The sequence below is a fragment of the Erpetoichthys calabaricus genome, chromosome 3 (assembly GCF_900747795.2).
Source record: "Erpetoichthys calabaricus chromosome 3, fErpCal1.3, whole genome shotgun sequence".
Taxonomy (NCBI): Eukaryota; Metazoa; Chordata; class Cladistia; order Polypteriformes; family Polypteridae; genus Erpetoichthys; species Erpetoichthys calabaricus.
This window is the reverse complement of record NC_041396.2, coordinates 96,260,002-96,278,817: the sequence shown is the minus strand read 5'-3', so window position 1 is coordinate 96,278,817 and position 18,816 is coordinate 96,260,002. Positions and strand designations below refer to the sequence as shown.

The 18,816-nt window shown below is 39.8% G+C and overlaps 1 protein-coding gene and 1 long non-coding RNA gene across 3 annotated transcripts in view; one reads left to right on the top strand and one right to left on the bottom strand.

Annotated features, from left to right (window-relative positions):
* LOC127527070 (uncharacterized) overlaps window positions 1–18,816 on the bottom strand; it is a 251,752-nt gene that overhangs the window by 219,994 nt on the left and 12,942 nt on the right. The window lies entirely within an intron of this gene.
* LOC114648259 (cathepsin B-like) overlaps window positions 8,892–18,816 on the top strand; it is a 29,624-nt gene continuing 19,699 nt past the window's right edge. Inside the window, exons 1-3 of one of the 2 annotated variants that reach the window (XM_028797199.2) lie at window positions 8,892–8,992; window positions 17,071–17,197; window positions 17,981–18,066. In XM_028797199.2, coding sequence (XP_028653032.1) covers window positions 17,072–17,197; window positions 17,981–18,066 — 212 coding nt within the window. In that variant the 5' untranslated portion in view covers window positions 8,892–8,992; window position 17,071. Of the gene's footprint in view, window positions 8,993–10,432; window positions 10,483–17,070; window positions 17,198–17,980; window positions 18,067–18,816 lie in introns of those variants that run through there. The other variant, XM_051924619.1, reaches the window with a different exon arrangement.

Genomic DNA, 18,816 nt, shown 5'->3' with positions numbered 1-18,816 from the left:
TTTTTTTCCTCGGGGTACTCTGGTTTTATTCCCAATATCCCAAAGATGTGCACATTAGCTGGGAGGGCCCTATTAATAGGTTAGTGCCCTGTCCAGTGTTTGTCTTCCTGCTTTACACTCTATGATGCCGGGACAGGCTTTGCCCGCCTTCTCCATTAACATTTACAGAAACAGATTTATAATAATTCAAGGCAATTCAAAACAAGGGTGGCGCAGTGGTAACGCTGCTGCCTCGCAGTTAGGAGACCTGGGTTCGCTTCCCAGGTCTTCCCTGCGTGGAGTTTGCATGTTCTCTCCGTGTCTGCATCGGGTGCTCCTGTTTCCTCCCACAGTCCAAAGACATGCAGGTTAGGTGCATTGGCGATTCTAAATTGTGCTTGGGGTGTGTGTGTGTGCCCTGCGATGGGCTGGCACCCTGCCTGGGGTTTGTTTCCTGCCTTGCACCCTGTGTTGGCAGGAATTGGCTCCAGCAGACCCCCATGACCCTGTAGTTGGGATATAGCGGGTTGGATAATGGATGAATGGAATTCAAAACAAACTCTTTAAAAAATGTATTACTCAGTAGCTAATTGTCACATTAACGTGTATTAAACACCAAACTGAATATTATAATGATTGTGATGAGAACAGACCATTCAGTCCAACAAGGTCACCAATCCTATTCACCTAATTTCTATAAAATAACAGCAAGTCGAGATTTGAAGTTCCCTAAAGTTTCACTCTCTACCACACTAGTTGCTCATTTATCCCATTTGTCTATGGTTCTAGTAGTAGAAGAGTTACCCTTATATTTTTCTAAATTTTGGCACTTAATTCATCAATGGTGATATACTACAAAGGGTCTGGGATTTAGTAGACTACAAAGAGCATTTGTTAGATTAAGAAAAAAAAATGTGAGGGCTCCTTTACAATTTGGCTTAGACTACATGTTCATATGACACTTTGTTACTGAATAATATATTTTTGAGTATTCAATTATTTCAAAATAAAATACTAGTGATGATGCCACAGCAGTAAACTTTATTTATGTATAGTTTTGTTTAGACTGAGAGACCCCCAGTATTCAGCAAAATGCTGGAAAGGTGTTTGCAGATGTGATTAATAGAAAATCCTAATGTAGTGGCAGTTGACAAAGTTGTGAATTTTTAAGCCTTCACAAAACACAACATATACAGAAAACATTTAGAAGAAATAAAACTAAGTGCTTCACTTCCTTTTTTATGTAAATTACACTTCCTGTTTTCACAACTTAGGACATCTCTGTACATATTTGCAACTACAATACAATTCAAAATAAAAGTGAGTGTGCTACATACGGTTTATACTGAACACATACCAATAGATGGTACATACACAATGTTAAATCGGCCTAATCCATTTCAGAGTCATGGACTGAGGGTTAGAACCGTGTGTGTGTGTGTATATTTTGTAAAAGACGTATAAGCAAAAATCTCAAGTTACCAACAGAAAGAAATTCAGGATTCTATTTTAAGTGTGGGAATTCCAATTTCTCTGGGTGGTCTCCACTAAGCTGTTAAAGGGAAATATACTGACTGGAGCATTTAAATCATCACAAGGGTACTAAGGAGGACAACCCATCTGTCCCTCACTAGTAGAAAATGATGGTGCTTTAGGAATGCAAGGAACATCTGTGGCCACTAAGGTGAGTGCTGTTTGTACAACCCCAGGAGGCTGTGTTATCTGGGACTACAGAAGGAGTTGCTTAGGCATACAAACAAGCATTAATGGCCAGGGTTTAAAATTCCCATGAGGCCATCTGGCCAATGAGTTTAAAGTTGGAAGGTGAGTATTTTGCAAGTACTTGACTGATGAGAGAATAAAAAGCCAGGGGGTGTAATAGGTGTTTTTGTTACGTTAAAGGAAGATGAGAAATGGAGTGTTTTATGGGGTGTCTGTGGAAAGTGGACCAGCAATCCAATGTGATTGACAGGGGCAGCGGTGTGTAGGCAGATTCCCTGAGTCTATGTAGGTTGTTCTCCAAGTGTTCTATCTTTCCTCCCATATTCCAAACAAGTGTGTGTTAGGTTGATTGCCCTTGTCTGGGTAGGACCTATAATGGATTGGAACCCATCTGTGTGTGTGTCCAAAGCTGCTAGGTATAAAAAAATGGCAGAGCAGGCTTTTTCTTACCAGACTTTAATGTAGATAGTGCCATTCTTTATAAATTGCACAACTCTGATAGCCAGTGTTATTTCCTACACTGTGATGTGCTGGGCTGGTAACATCTCTTTAAGAGAGGCCCACTGAATCAACAAGCTAATTAAAAAGGGCAAGCTCAGTTATGGGACACACTCTTGATTTCCCAAAGGTAGATACAAAGGAGAGAAAGAAGACAAAACTGAGTGCCAACATACAATATGCCCGTATAATGCTTCACAGTAACTGTGACTTCTCTTTTTATCTTTATCCAAGTCAGATGTTTTTGTGTGCATTTGAGCAGGGTTGCTGTTGTTTGTCATAATATTTATTTAGTTATTGAGCTTCTGTAAAATGCTACATTTCCCCTAGGGACAAATAAAGTACTACCTACCTATTGATAGATATTGGGCCCCTGTGACTGAATGGTATTTGAGAACATTATGTATTTGTGTGTGTGTTTGTGTGTGTGTGTGTGTGTGTGTGTGTGTGTGTGTGTGTGTGTGTGTGTGTGCATATTGTCAAAGGGCTTTGTTATGCTAAAATCTGTTAATGAGATGCAGGAAGGAGTGGAACAACAGACTGGAAGTCTCAATGCTTTGCCTATTTTTCTCCTCAGCAGGAAAACACTCTTGAGGGTCTAACCACACCCACATGAAACCAGCAAATGGGCCCATTCTAATGAAAGAGAAAGAGAGAAAGAAAATGAGAGTGAGAATCAAGAAGAGGAAGTAAAAGGCCGTGTCACTTCCCTGCATCTTCTGAGCATAATATAATTATTGAAATGTCTCTCAATATGGTGTAATTCTTTCATACATCTGTACAATAAATGAGAATCCATGTGTTTCCCCCATACCTTTGGCTGTCTCCATGTTTGTTCCTACCAAAATATTACAGTAATATGTATACCATATATATATAGTATATACTGCATTTACATATACATTAATATTTTCTACATTTTTCAAGTCTTTCAGATTCTTAATAATTCTAATTGTAGCAGTTTGGGTAATTAAGGTAGGATAGTTGGCCGGAAAGGTGCAGCACAATTATTTCACTGCTATTAATTTATTATAGAATAGGGGGCTTCGCCCCTGCTCACTTCGCTTGACAACCCCCAAAAAGCTACCCAACCCCTCCCCCACCAGCCTGTGCTACACTCCAACCATTTCACGTCTCTGCCGCTCGTGTTGTGAAGAGGGAGGCTGAACGCATCCCAAGGAGAAGCGGTCACTCCTCCGAAACCCCCTCTTAAACGGTGATACAATGTGAAACAATTAAGTTTTTTTTTTACCTCCTCTTTGCTCGATCAGCTGCTGGTTTGCTGCTGCTGCCGTGCCATGTGATCTGCATCCCGTGCTTCTGTCATATTACCTATGTCCATATATTCGATCTCTTTTCACTTTTACCTTTTTCATCAATATTGCATTGAATTTTGATTCCATGTTTGGAATTACATTGTGACAACTCAACGTATAACTGCCTGTGAGTGAATATCGTTTCTTTCTATCTACAAGAAATGTGTCTGACAATAGCATTCACACAAATGAGAAATGATTGAACCGTGTGCGTTGTTATGTGGGCAGGACTTTTCCAAATCTCTTTGCATAAGCCCTTGTCTCACAGGGCTTTGTAATTTTCTCTCTTGGGATTTTACTTTAATCTTTTAATTCTCATGGATAAGCCTCTTCACTGGGAAGAAACGCTACTTTTTTTTTTCCTTGATGGCAACACAAATTAGACAAACTACAAGTCTCCGACTTAAAGTTTAAATTCGAGCAATATATTCGATCTGTTTTTGCTGTTCTTTTGTTTCACAGAGTGATAATTTCTGTTTGTTTGTGCTAATGCGATCTTTACAGTCCTTTTTTTGAGACTTCAAATTTTCATACTTCCATTTTTAAATTCTTTATGACGTTCTACTTTGTCATCTACTGTTTGTCTTTTATTTCAGGCCACAGGCGTGGTTAAATCTCTTGGCACAAAGTCTCGTCTCACGGAACGTGAAAGCGTCTCTCTGAGAAAATCACGTCTCCTTCCAAGATTTTTATTTATAATAGAGAGAAATGTTTGAACATAGTCACTAGATAAATAAACATATTTGCTAATGTCCCATTTTTCTATGTCATCCCAATGAATATGCCAGACACCATGAAGCCCCTTCTTGCCCAATTATGAATCCAGCAGTCACAGCCATGTTTTCACTGTTTCAAAGAAGTTGGATGATGTCATTCATTTTACCATCTTTTGGTCTTGGATTAAAATAATTGCATCCAAGTTACCTTCTTCAAGATGATCTATTATCAAAAGCTTTCATCTTCAGCCTCATAATGAGACAGCAATTCTGTAAACACCTCTTTTTTGGAAGTTATATGACTGACAATTTGACTTGATGGAACTCAACAGGCACATGTTGTGGAATATCCTAAGACAAGTGGAACTTTTCAAATTAATTGCAAAAGTACTCACAGACATAATTTTTTGCTAAAATATACAAAGTGTTACAAACTTTTAGAGCAGCCCTTTTAAAAAATAGATGTGCATAAATGACATTTGAGTTAAATGGGTAAAGGGAAATGAAAAACCCTGAAAAGTAGCGAGAGACAAAAAATAATGCAAAAACAAGCCTTAAAAACAGCTTAACTAGTAGGAAGCACGATGCATTAAAAATACACCGGAGAAACACAATGCAATAAATAATTTCGATACTAATTCATGTTGGTCCATTGCAGAATGTAATGTATTGGATTTTTAATATGTAATAATTTCACTGTACTCTGTACATGTGAAAATGACGACCCTATAAATGTAGAAAGAAGATTTCCTCTTGAAGACGTGTAGGTAAGTTGATGACTCTAAATTGGCCTTATACAAGTGAATGAGTAATTTGAAGAGAATAAGTCATGTCAGTTTCCACTGCCACTTTTAAAAAAATGCAGTTTTCCATCCAACACACACCGCTATACTGGTCCTGCACCCACGTTAAACATCCATTCATTTTCTAACCAACTTATCTCATTCAGGGTTTTGGAGAGCAAGTGCTTAGCCAAAATAGAACTGAATACAAGCCAACCCTAAATGAAATTTCAGCCTATTGCAGGTCATACACACCCAGGAACACTTGCAGTCGCTTAGACTTCTCAATTTAGAATTGTTAATTAATAAAATCTACCAATCTATTTGATATGAGAGAAACACCTGAGTAATCCACAGAAACCCTCACAAAGACAAATGGGGAAAATCCATACTCCACAGAGGCAGTTCTCTGGTCCAGGATTCAGTGACGTAGCAATGCTAACCACCCCATTTTCAAAAATATTAATGAAAAATAATGCAGCGGGGGAAAATGGATGCTACTGAAGAGTAAGCTTCACACAAAGCTCAGAAGAAGTACTTCACTGTGAGGATTTAAATAAACTGCACAAGATTACTGTATACATTGTGATAGATTAGAGGTCTCCGTGACCCCTTGAACCCTCAGATCAGACGTCAGACACCAGGTAAAAGTCCAAATAATGGTTTATTATTTGAAATACTAATAATTGTGCACAAAGCACCCTCGTCTCCACAATACTCAGTAATATAAATCAATAATCAAATAACAATACACAATCCTCCACTCCCAGACACGTTGCCCTCCTTCCACCCAGCTCAGCTCAATGTCTGGGCGTACCCATGAGTCCTTTATACCCCTTGACCCGGAAGTGTTTCTCCCTTCTGTCCATGTGATCATGAACACTTCCGGGTCAGATAAAAACTCCTTTCTTCAACCCGGAAGCACGTTGTTTCCTCTTGTCACATGATCATGACGCACCTCCGGGTTATAGGGCAAGTAAGAGTCCGGCAGTCTCCCCACAGCGACTCCTGGTGGTCCCCAAGGTATCCAGCAGGGCTGTGCATATAAACTACAAAGTCCATGAGGCCCTGCTGGAATTCGGGGAACGTCCACGCTGTTGGGAGAGCTCCATCTGGCGGCCTGGGGGTGAGGGCTGGAATATTTAGCCGGCCACACACCACAACATATAAGTGAAAGCAGCACCTTACAGACAGTGAAGTTGCAAAATACCTTGAGATTGTGTAGCGTGAAAGGTTAACATTGGGCTAATACCCTGCCTTGTATTCTATCTCTATAAAAACAGACAAAAATTGTAGTGCTGCTATCCTGTAAAATTTTGGAACGAAGGTTTGATTCAAGGATTTCCTTCAACAGCTGTCTGAACAGATGCTGCCATGCTACTTGTCAATGCTGAATTGCCACAGTGTGAGCGACCTTTGAATATAATTTACAACAACTCTCCACAGGATTCCTGTGTTGTGCTCACTTCTGCCACAATAGGTTCCTAATAACTGACTAGGATTAATGATAGGTGTAGAGGGTCACCATTCTCATGTAAACAGATTAATAAGTTCTTAAGGACCAACATTAACAAAGACTACTAGAATGTTAATAAAGATCCCCAACTTCCCAAACAAATTCAATCCATATGACAAAATAACTGAGTATTAGCTCTTGAGTGTCACACAGAAGTGACGAGAATGTGACCATCTAAAAGCAAAACTGCGGTTCCTTAAAAAGCGTAAACTACTTCCTCATGGTGAGTGTAGGAACAGATGTTGCAAGTGGAGGTTTTTCAAAAACCTCAAGGTCCTGCTCACAAAGGAGAGGCTGACAAATGCAGTGATGCCAGTTTGTAAGTCTGGCATGGATTGTCAATGGTGAAATAAGGGCTGGCTTTCGGCCTAAATAAAATTATGGGGTCTGATATTTTTATTAGGACAATGGGCTTTGGAGAGCTTCAGAGCTGGGGATCCTCTGTATTGGAAGACCCATGTGAAACAGCAAATTATGTATTCTTTGTAAGTATCACAGGAGTGGTATCAGGTATAGACCAGTGACAGGAATCCAGGTACAGTATCTCAAGAACATACTGGGAGGACCTGAGATGTTTGGAGATCCTACAGAAGCAGTTGCTGGAGAACAGGAGTGGTTTCCCCTTGCTTGGGAAGTTGCCACTAAAGATCTTGTAGCTCCTCTGAGTCCGGACCTGAGAGGGACACACTCCTTAGGTGGCTGAGAGGGATCAGGAATTCCTGACACAACACTTGGAGAGCACTTTAACCATGCCTCCCAGCTGCTAAGGTCATTAGCCATTATGTATGGCTGCTGGTGAGCTTTGGATGTGGATCCTGGCCTTTGGTAGGCTCATGGAGGTGGGGGATAGTGTTGACGGAGTTAGGCAATATGTATGAGTGGGCAAAGGGACAAAGCAGCGGAGATCACGTGCCACCACCAAACAAGCGGCCACTGAAGATGCCTAAGGTCCTTTTAAAATGGCTACTCACCAACACTCACTGAAGACAGGTTGAATCCATTCCTTTGTCTCTCACTTCTCCCTGAGCATTACATTGGTGGTCCCAAGACGGAGGACTAATTTAGCACTAACGCTGATGGACCCGTTAATCACACTCACAACTGCTCGCTTCTGGCAAGGCAGACCAGATCACCTTACAACATATGAATGTCCTGGCAGATTGAGTTTGTGTTAACCTCAAGTACGAGGGTTCTGAGAGGAGGGCAGTGTAGCACCCCTGGTTCCAGACCTAACAGGGACATGCTCCTCAGTTGGCTGCAGACTGTCTGAGGGGGTGGGAATACCTCAAGAAGGCTGCTTAAAAGCAGTCCTGTGAGCAGTGACAGAAACACACACTTAGAGAGAACTTCGACCTTGCGTCCCAGCTGCTAAAGCCCTTTGGCTCTGATGTGTCAACACTAGCGAGACTTGGAAGTGGACCCCGGCCTTGGAACTCCTCATGGAGCTGGGTGATAATGTGGCATATGGAGTTGGGTGGCAAAGCAGGCAAAGGGGCAAAGCAACTGGCAGCGCATGCTGCTTCATGGGAGAAGCGGCCGCTAAAGATGCCAACGGTCCTTTAAGGGCCATTCACCGACAATCAGCTTAAAGAAAGATTCCATTCCTCAGTCTCTAGAAACTCCTGGGCTTATAACACTGGTATCACCGGTTGGTAGAAGAAGCGACTCACAACCCTAAAACGGAGGAATAGTTTATCTCCAACGCTGGTGGACCTCTCAATCAGGGTCACGATGGCTTGCTTCATCCATGTCTTACCAGATCACCTTGCACCCCTTGGATGTCCCAGATAGAGGATGAGGGCTCTTAGAAAATGCCAGTGTAACATGCCCAGGTCCATACCTGACAGGCACACACTCCTCAGTTGGCCACAGACTGTGTGAGGTAATGGGAATACCTGAAAAGGACGGCTATAGAGCAGCCCCCTAACACAATACTTGGAGAGCACTTCAACCAATTACATCCACCCCAAACCCCAGATTATTGCAATATCAGTGAGAAAAATGGAAAGCTAGATGAATAATTCATTAGTGATTTAGATTATAAATTTACATCCTTAACCTTGCTGAAACATTTGTTAACATATTTATTAACTGGAGGAGAGGAAACAGGGATTCTGCAGAATTATGGTTGGAGAAAAAATGTGTATCACCGCTAGCAAAGGGCCATATACAGTGAACAATCCTATAGCAAAGGAACGCTGTTCTTAAGACCTAATTCAGGTGTATTCATAACCACAAATAAGCCTAACTGCTTATCAGTCCGTTTTACTTCCTCATAACACAGAGCCACGAGTCTACAGCTGAGCCAGTGCCGCAATGTCCCCCGCCCGTTGGCGTCACGTGAATGCCCCCAGGGGGCCATATATGCATGTGATTGGTCACATGATTTTTATATTTAAAGACAGATGTTCCAAAGCAGTGAGTTCACTTGAGATTTGGCTGGGCTACGACCGTTTTGTGCAGGTAATAAAATCGATTAAGACCGTGATTGTGTGTTCATCTAGCGCGGGGACTTTTTTTTCACTTCGTCTTAAATGAGTGAGGTGTGGTGATTTTACGCGTTAAATAACTGCTTGAATTCGCGTTGTGTGAAGATAGACAGAGCCAAGTTGTTGATAACAGGGCGTTGAAGGTGCAGTGAGTTCTTTTTGGATTTGAGAATACTTGTTGAAAAAACGATCGGTGACCCGTTTGCAACTAAATGACAATCTTGTGGAAAGATTAGGGTGTGCAGCAGAAAGTTTGTCGCGTTCTCTTATTTACTGGTAAACAGAACTGCTTTTTCCTTCAACAAAAAAAGAAGTTGACGTTCTTGTTGTGTTCTGCACAGACATAGCCTGTACCCCGAGATTATGGGCGATCCAAAGATTCTGTTGATTCCAACTGGCTTTCAGGCAGTGTAGGTTGTTGCCCTGTGGAAATGAAAAGTTGCGTTTTCTAGGCCCAGTAACTCGTGATGGTGCCCTGTTGAAAGGGAGTGTCGCGCGCGTGTGAGTGTGTCACCCAGATAAAGTGGGGCTTTACTTTTAAAGAAGCTTATCACCGATTTCTGACCAGTTGAAAAGGGCAGGGATCCAGCTCACGATTCACCTGTAGCTTCGTGAGTGGTCCCACCCGGCTGAATTCTGCTTAACGGTCGCGATGTGCGTCTGTCTGGGAAATGTGGCCTCATTCTTCCTCTCCTTTTTACATTCTGTGAAATACTCTTATATGAGTAAGTGCGAATGACCGATGTGTCGTTTCAGAGCGAAACTGCCCACAGTAGGAAAATATCTGCTCACATAAGAGGGCGAACCCTTGAAGAGACGACAGTTTCGGTTTGAGTTCGCATGGGGATGCAGCATAAATCACCCGAGCCCATATACGCAATTTCACCAAAATGGGAAATGAAAAGTCAGACAACCGTAACCCCAGACCCATTTTTGGACCATGTCTTAGTTTGCAGACTTTGGTGACTCGTCCATTCGGTTAAACTGAACTACTGATCAGCGGCACGTCTTCCGCGACGTAGCTCACGTTTTTCCTCGTTTCCGAAATAGTTTATCGTTTCCGAAATAGTTTATCAATTTTTTCGGATGTTTGTATTCATTCAGCACTAAAACGATTGTCTGGGTTGCTGGGCGGTGATGCTAGGCCTTATTTGTATGTTTTAAGCAGTTAATCTCGAAATTGGTAGCAAAGTTACTGTACCCTTTTGCCTTCTTGATTAAATGCTTAAGCATAGACTAATATTGACATCTTTGTGGGACTCGTGTCGTGTGGCGCACACTTCAATTTAATAGATCTTTGTTTGTGTACTGACTAAAGTACCAATAGATTCTGTTGATAACACTTTTGTAAAACCAACGCCTAGGATTAACTAAAGCCCCTGTCAAAATTCCAGTATTTATACAGGGAGGCAAACGGTTGCCTCATAACATGGGGATTTTCAAAATTCAAGAACAAAGTAGAAGGTAAAATTTAGATTGTATATCAAATATAAAAAATGGTAAATAAATAATAGAAAAGTACTAATACATGTAATAGAAGATCATGTAATAGAAGATTTTTAATGAGGGAATGCATACTGTTTGCTACCAAAAAATTGTACAATTGTAATGCTGACATGGAAACAAACCAACAACTACAAAAAATGAAAGCATTAATACAAATGGATAAGAAAATTCTCCAAATGATGTACAAAAACTATTTACATACCCGTCACACACATCTGGTAATGAATACATAGTCTTAACTTTGTGTATAATGTCACTTAATATGTAATATTGCCAGGGCTGGATTAACCCTTAAGGAAAATAAGAATGTGCGTAGGGCATCAAGAGAAGCGGGGCTCAGCAGAAAAATTCCCTTGTCAGATTCACCATGGACTATATGGTGCAAAACTTCAAATGCAGAAGGTTCCACAAAAAAGGGGCTCCCACATTAAAAAAATTATATACATATATACACAATAATAATACAATAGTAAAAGCAGAGGTTAATGATATACAGTATATTAATCTTGGGAATACAACAAAATTAGAATCCAGTAACTACCTCACAGTCCATCGAGGCACATGTGATCACTCTTTTCTTGGTCATGTTGGATATCTCATTAAGTCGTCCACTGAGAGTAGGTTCAGCTCATATACAGTATATGGGGGGCAATAAAATCTTTTATGTGCTTAGGGCCTCTAAAGGTCTTAATTTCACCCTGAATGTTGCCATTTTATTGTTTACTTTGTTATTCAATATGCATTTGCTTTTAAATCTTCATTTACAAACAAAAACTATTGGTGTCTCCAGCAGTCCTGTTTCACAGAACTGTATCACAAGCAGGCTAAAAAGTAGGCAGCTTGATTCTAATAGATGGGAGCCATTTCCTTTTACCAGCATTTCATTTGCTTCTGTCAGGTTGGAGATTTATTTTCCCAAGACTCAAAACCAAAAGATATATGACCTCCTTCATTCTCACTGCTATAAGATAGAGAGAGAGAATTGTTATCCTTTAAAATTTTTCCAATCGTTCACCGACTGTAGCCTAATGAGTTTCCATTGACCAATGCTGTTTCACCTCTTTCCAATCATCTTATTATTTCCACTTTATTTTCAGTCGTGATTATTAATGGCAACATGATCCGACTTCCTTCCTCAACCCGACCAACTTCTGAAGCTGAGCAATGTTTTCATGAGTGTCAGAAAATACTGTAGGTGTACTTGAATTGGTTATTATTGTTATTATTATTATTATTATTATTATTTAGCTCACATTTCAAACATAATAGTTTCTATGGCAGGCTGTTCTTAATTGCAAGTTATCCATAAACTGGGCTGCCTGTACTACAAATTCTGCTACAAAATTTTAGTTGGTTAAAGGGGCTCTGACCAAAATAGGGGTTATTGGCCAACTGAATGAGAATATTCTTAGAATTGGTGCAAATTCTGTACCTTGTGCAATTTTAGAATTGCTCCCAGTAGCAAGGTGAGGAGCTTATCAGTCCAGGACGACGTCAGAGTGAAGCTGCTGGTGCTCCACATTTACTGTAGAGGAGAGAGTTAAAGCGGTTTATGTGTATGGCCGCCTCCACCAGGTGTTCCAGGCATAATTCATTCAGAGGTAGATTCAGTATATGCTGGAGGAGATTATATTTCTCAGTTGGTCGGGAAGTGGCTGGGAAGTCCCATGGAGGAAAGCTGCAGGTTTTTGAATTGGACAGAAAAGTCCTACTTGGTCTATCACCATGCTCCTCCATAGGTCATGTGGGTGGGAAAAGTATTATTTAAATGTGTGAAAATTTAGAGAACAGCAGCCTGTAGCATTCTGATATTTTAAACAAGAAAAGAACTTTAAATTAAGCTATTGCAAATAATGTACACAGTGCACATTGGTAAAAATAATTACAATTTAAGTAACATAAAAAAAAAAAAAAAAAAAAAGGGCTGCACGGTGGCGCAGTGGTAGCGCTGCTGCCTCGCAGTTAGGAGACCCGGGTTCGCTTCCCGGGTCCACCCTGCGTGGAGTTTGCATGTTCTCCCCGTGTCTGCGTGGGTTTCCTCCGGGCGCTCCGGTTTCCTCCCACAGTCCAAAGACATGCAGGTTAGGTGGATTGGTGATTCTAAAAAAATTGGCCCTAGTGTGTGCTTGGTGTGTGGGTGTGTTTGTGTGTGTCCTGCGGTGGGTTGGCACCCTGCCCAGGATTGGTTCCTGCCTTGTGCCCTGTGTTGGCTGGGATTGGCTCCAGCAGACCCCCGTGACCCTGTGTTCGGATTCAGTGGGTTAGAAAATGGATGGATGGATGGTAACATAAAAAAAGATTAAATTTGACTATATCCACACTCAAAATGCAGTATGAAAATCTATCCATTGTTTAACCTGGTTATGGCAGCACCAGGCACAATGCAGGAACCGACTGTGGATGAGGGTGCCAATCCATCACAGGGCACATTCCCACACATTCAGTCACTTGGTCAAGTTACTAGTTAATCCACCATGCACATTTTTGACATATCAGAGGAAAATTAGAGTATCCAAGCCTGGGATTCAAACCTGGTACTCTGGTACTGTGAGGTGGTAGCATTGACTACTGCAGCAAGTTAGAATGAAAATTTAAAGGACGATTTTATTGTGGGCTTTAATTTGGAAAAGGGATCACACTGAGCAGGGATAAATCTTAAGTACCTTTTTACTACTTGTTCAGTTTTTTTTTTCAACAACTGTTTCACCTGCACAGTACTTTTCAAATATATTTTGACTTGTATTTTTTCTGGTTTTTTCTATCTACAAATATATGAAGCATTAGATTTAAAGAATTTTGTTTCTTTACTACAAAAAAGTCTGAATGTCCATTTATTTATTTTTCTAATACTCTCATCCAGATCAGGTCACATGGAGCCTGTGCCTGTCCAAGTACCACTGGGCACAAAAAGGCACCCAAGCCACGGTCGGGTGTCTCCCTATAACGGTGCACACTGGGACCATTTGTGACATGCCTTTATACCTAAACCTGCATGTATTCGGCACTGACACAGTTCAAATTTGTAAAGTTAATATGTTTTTTAAAACATTTTATTGAATTTATTAAAAGAAAATAACATTCCATACAAGCTAGTCAAATTTTACAAAACCAAGTTCAAACCAACCCCTACCCATGAGAAAGAGAGGCCAACGGAGTAAAACTTGAATAGTAGGAAAGATAAATAAACAAATACATACATACATACAGGCGGCACAGTAGCGCAGTGGTAGCGCTGCTGCCTCGCAGTAAGGAGACCTGGGTTCGCTTCCCGGGTCCTCCCTGCGTGGAGTTTGCATGTTGTCTGCGTGGGTTTCCTCTCACAGTCCAAAGACATGCACGTTAGGTGCATTGGTGATCCTAAATTGTCCCTAGTGTGTGCTTGGTGTGTAGGTGCCCTGCGGTGGGCTGATGCCCTGCCTGGGGTTTGTTCCTGCCATGCACCCTGTGCTGGCTGGGATTGGCTCTAGCAAATCCCCGTGACTCTGTGTTAGGATATAGCGGGTTGGATAATGGATGGATGGATACATACATACATAAATTAAAATAATTAAAATGAAAAAGGGAAGAGAATCCACTTCCTCAATTTAAATGCTTTTTCTAAAATGTTATTGATTAGATCCTGCCAGGTTTTAAAAACATTTTGCACAGATCCTCCTAAGTGAGAATTAGATTTTTTCCAATTATATATATATATATATCTTAATACATAATTCGCCTGCCTCCTCACTCACTCACTCACGTCCGTCTGAAGCCGAATGTGCAGCCGCCTTCTGTGCAGCTGCCCGAAAAACCTTACGAGACCGACATCCAACCCCAACATCGCGGCAGGTGGCGGATTTACGGCTGCAAAAATTCAAAGAGAAAGGCGACTTCGATTAAAGCTCTAGAGGCCTGAAAGGCGATTTCAACTACAGCTCGAGGCCTAATTACACATTTTGATTCAATTACGCATTCATTCAATACACCTATATCAGGTTTGTGGTGCTTATACTTATTACTATTCCATATTGTACTGGAACATTCATGATTCAATATTATACTATAGGCCTGGAAAATTCATCAACTAACAGTACAAGCCTGTACAGTAATGAGTAAAGCGGACTACAATCATTACAAAACTTCTTCGTTACTTATCATTTGTTCTTCATACACTGCTGACACAAACTCGTGCCCGTTTCATCTTATGTCGTCGAAACGGGCTCTTTGTCTAGTATATATATGTATATATATATATATATATATATATATATATATGTATGTATACTGTATATATAAAATCCTAAGCCTAAAAGTGCAACGATTTTATATGACTTTTTAATGTCACGTTTTTTGTCATGCTTTAAATCGGGCTTATTTTAAAACCTACATATAAATGTTTGGTATCATTCTTTTCAGAATTTATCAAACTTTAATTTGATGTTGTTAGATTTACAGATTCTTAATTCTGTTTTTAAATTATAAACTAAAAAATATAAAGAACTCACATCCCACGAGACAAGACTTTGTGCCAAGAGATTTAACCACTCCTGGGGAAATAAAAGGCAAAGAATAGGATAGCTGCTGTACAGGCTTTTAAATGTTTGGAACGCTGTGCGAGATGCAGATCACGCAGCACGGCAGCAGCAGCAGATGATTGAGCAAAAAAAGAGGTAAAAAAAACTATTTGTTTCCTATTGTATCACCGTTAAAGAGGGGGTTTCGGAGGAGCAACCACGTCTCCTTAGGGTGCGTTCAGACCCCTCTTCACAACGCGAGCAACAGAAACGCAAAGTGGCTGGCGTGTAGCGCAGGCCAGGGGGGTTGACGAGCGAAGCGAGCGGGGGAGATCCCCCTAGTATATATATAACATCAGTTACCCACTGACTTAAATGAGGTAGATTAGGATTCGTTAATACTAATACATACCTAGGCTAGGATTACAATTCATGACTTTAAAGCTGCAAGGTGGAAGAGCTGACCTCCTCACCACCGATGTCTGAAAGTCAACCAAAAAGAGAAACACCAGTTAAGATTAAATCAGCAACCTAAACATAATATGAGGTTAAAGCAATTTGCATTGTGGGTTTAGACTTGAGAGTGTACATTAGACTTTGAAAGTATGGTCTGAAATGGGCTTTGCAACTTGGTATATTTAATAAAGGAAGCCCACAAGATAACTTGGCAGCTGTTCTAATAAAACTAATCCTCTTAACCTGTACTGCTTGAATCTCTAAAACAACATTAAAGTTTCAGAAGAAACAGTTGCATAATAGTGTCAAGCTGAACAAGTGTCAAGAAAGCCCATTTCTGCACAGTAAACAGTGTAAGTAAACAGTGATGCACTTAAGCTTAAACTAAATTGTATGCCTGAGAAAATAATGTAAGCTAGTCATTGTTTTGCTTGCCAGTGTTGAGTAAAGGTGGTAGAAATATCCCCCACTAACTTTGTTTTTTTTTTTTTTATCTGGGCAAAAACTATAGGGAGGAGCATTGTGACGGTCCGCATGCAATTCAGGGCAACATTTTACCACACAAACTCCAAGAATGCAACCCCAGTTAGAAATTGCAGAACTTTTCATTTTTTCATAATTTAAGAACGAATATGTTCAGTCTCTTTCTTTAGGTCACAGAGTCAGAGTTGGGAATTGAACAAGTGGCCATGTATTTTAAATTTAAAGAATTTCTGTTTCCTTGGATATACAGTAGATAGATAGATAGATAGATAGATAGATAGATAGATAGATAGATAGATAGATAGATAGATAGATAGATAGATAGATAGATAGATAGATAGATAGATAGATAGATAGATACTTTATTAATCCCAAGGGGAAATTCACATACTCCAGCAGCAGCATATTGATAAAAAACTATTAAGTTAAAGACTGATAAGAATGCAGGTATAACAGTGGGGTTCCTTCCCCACCAAACATCTCACAAAGGAAGTGTATCAGGCCTGGCCCACTGGAAAAAGACAGAAGTACAGAACCACAACAGGCTGAACGAAATGAAACTGAGCTAAATTAAAGAGCTGGAGATTTGGTCTGATCAATTCAATCTTGCCACAATAACATTTTTTAAAGTGGTCAGAAAATGAGATTATATTAGGACAACACAAATAGAAATATATACAGTAGATAGAATCACTCCAGAAAACTTAGTTGTTCACTCACTGGTAAGTATGTTGAACAGAAGAAGAAATACAAACTTTTGCAAACTTTTGAAGTCTAAAGTGAAATCCATGCCTTAACATGGCTGGTGGCATGAAGGGGACCTGCACAATATTAGACAGATGGTATTAATGTGTCAGATCGGTGTACTATACAAGTGATTAATTTGAATTGTGCTGTAACCTACTATATTGCCCTCTAAAGACTAAATAAAATTGTAAGAGATAACACTAAAATTACATGAGTAAAATCCAATTTTCTGGCCAAGTGAAAGCTTCTTTTGGTGTTACTGTTACTATTCTGAATTGACCTGCGAGTGAGAATTTCATTGTACTGTGCACACGTGACAGAACACTTGAACCTGAAGTTTAATTTCTTTTTTTTTTCTTTTCTGCAGGATGTTGCGTTTTCTGACATTGTGTTGCATAATCTTGGTTGTGACTGATGCCATGATTCTACCTCGTTTTGAACCTTTATCGCCTGATCTCATTAACTACATCAACAAACTCAACACTACATGGAAGGTATAAAATACTTTTGTTTCTTTCTTACATTCACTTTATGAAGCAGAATTAGGTACTAAAACTCTACCCCAGGCTTTCTAGAATTATAGTAGCAGCTTTGAAATTAATACAAATTGAGTACATTTTTGTCTTATACCTCTGGTATATACTTTATGAAGAAATAGCAGTGTGCATGCAAAGGTTGGGACCAAATTTTATTAATTTTAATATGATGTTGTAAATCATTTGGTAGAAGTAAAACAAGAGTCTGGATGTAATAATTTTTTATAAGCTCTTTATAATATTTCTGAGATACAGTTAAATTGATATTTGTTTGTTTAAAAAATACTTAACCAGTTGAGTGTGGATAATCTTTTCATATAATTCTTTATATTTGAAAGTAACACAGAGGAGAAATAGTTAACTTGGCTCTCTTGAATAAGCTTAGATTGTTACATATGGAGTACAAGCAGAACAAGGGTTTCAAAACAGTGCACTCTGGGTATGTGGTTGGCCTCCTGCTTTAAAATTATGGTTGAAGTACCGAAAATTAGTTAAATGTGGATGGAGAAACTTTAGTTGTGCTACAGTCTGAAAAGAATCAAAACAAAATAAAAAAAAAAAAAGTCCTTTTAGATTTGAAAGTGTTATTGAAGTTTTTAGGTTTCCCTGGTCTAAATTTGTCCAAACATTTTTGATACTTGCATTGTGAAATACAGTATCATGGGGGCTGAACCATATTCCAGTAATGTCACAGTAAATGTTCATTAATAACAATAATGTCCTTCATTTTCTGTTTTTAAGGCTGGACAGAATTTCCAAAATGCTGACATAAATTACGTAAAAAAATTATGCGGAACTTTCCTTGATGGACCGAAGCTGCCTATTATGTAAGTGTTGTTTCCTAACACAATTCAGTAATCTAAACTCACAGGATATACAACTAATCTTCCAGAAAACATTACAGCTATCTTAGTGAATTTAAGAGAAAGACTAGGGTTCTTGCAGTTTTTGTATTTTTGTCTAGACTTGCGCTACTGAGTGAACCGAGTTCTTATATAGCACAAAATGAGTCTAAAGGTCTGCACAGTGTAATACAGATGAATAAGCCATGTGTTACACAGTGTCAGGTTAATGTGTTAAAAATAAAACATAAGTAAACAGAACACATTCTAGAAATCAACCGAAATTTTCTACACAATATGTGGTCAAAAACTTGTGGACACCTGACAATCATACCTTTATGTACTTGTTGGACATCCCATTCCAAGACCTTGTGCTTTTATATGGAGTTGGCTGTAACAGCCTATGGTCTTCTGGGAAGGCTTTTCACAATATTTTGTGCCCATTCAGCCAAAAGGAGCATTTGCAGGGTCAGGTACTGATGTTTGACAGAAAGACTTGGCTTGTAATCTTTGTTTAGATTCATCCCAAAGGTGTTCAGTAGGGTTCAGGTCAGGGTTCTGTGCAGGCCGCTCCAGTTCCTGCATGTCAAACTCATCAAATCATGTCTTTATGGACCTGGCTTTATGCATAGGTGCACAGTCATGCTAGAAAAGAAAAGAACAGTTCCCAAACTGTTGCCACAAACTTGGAAACAAACACTTGTCCTAAATGTCTCTGTATGCTCTATTATTAAT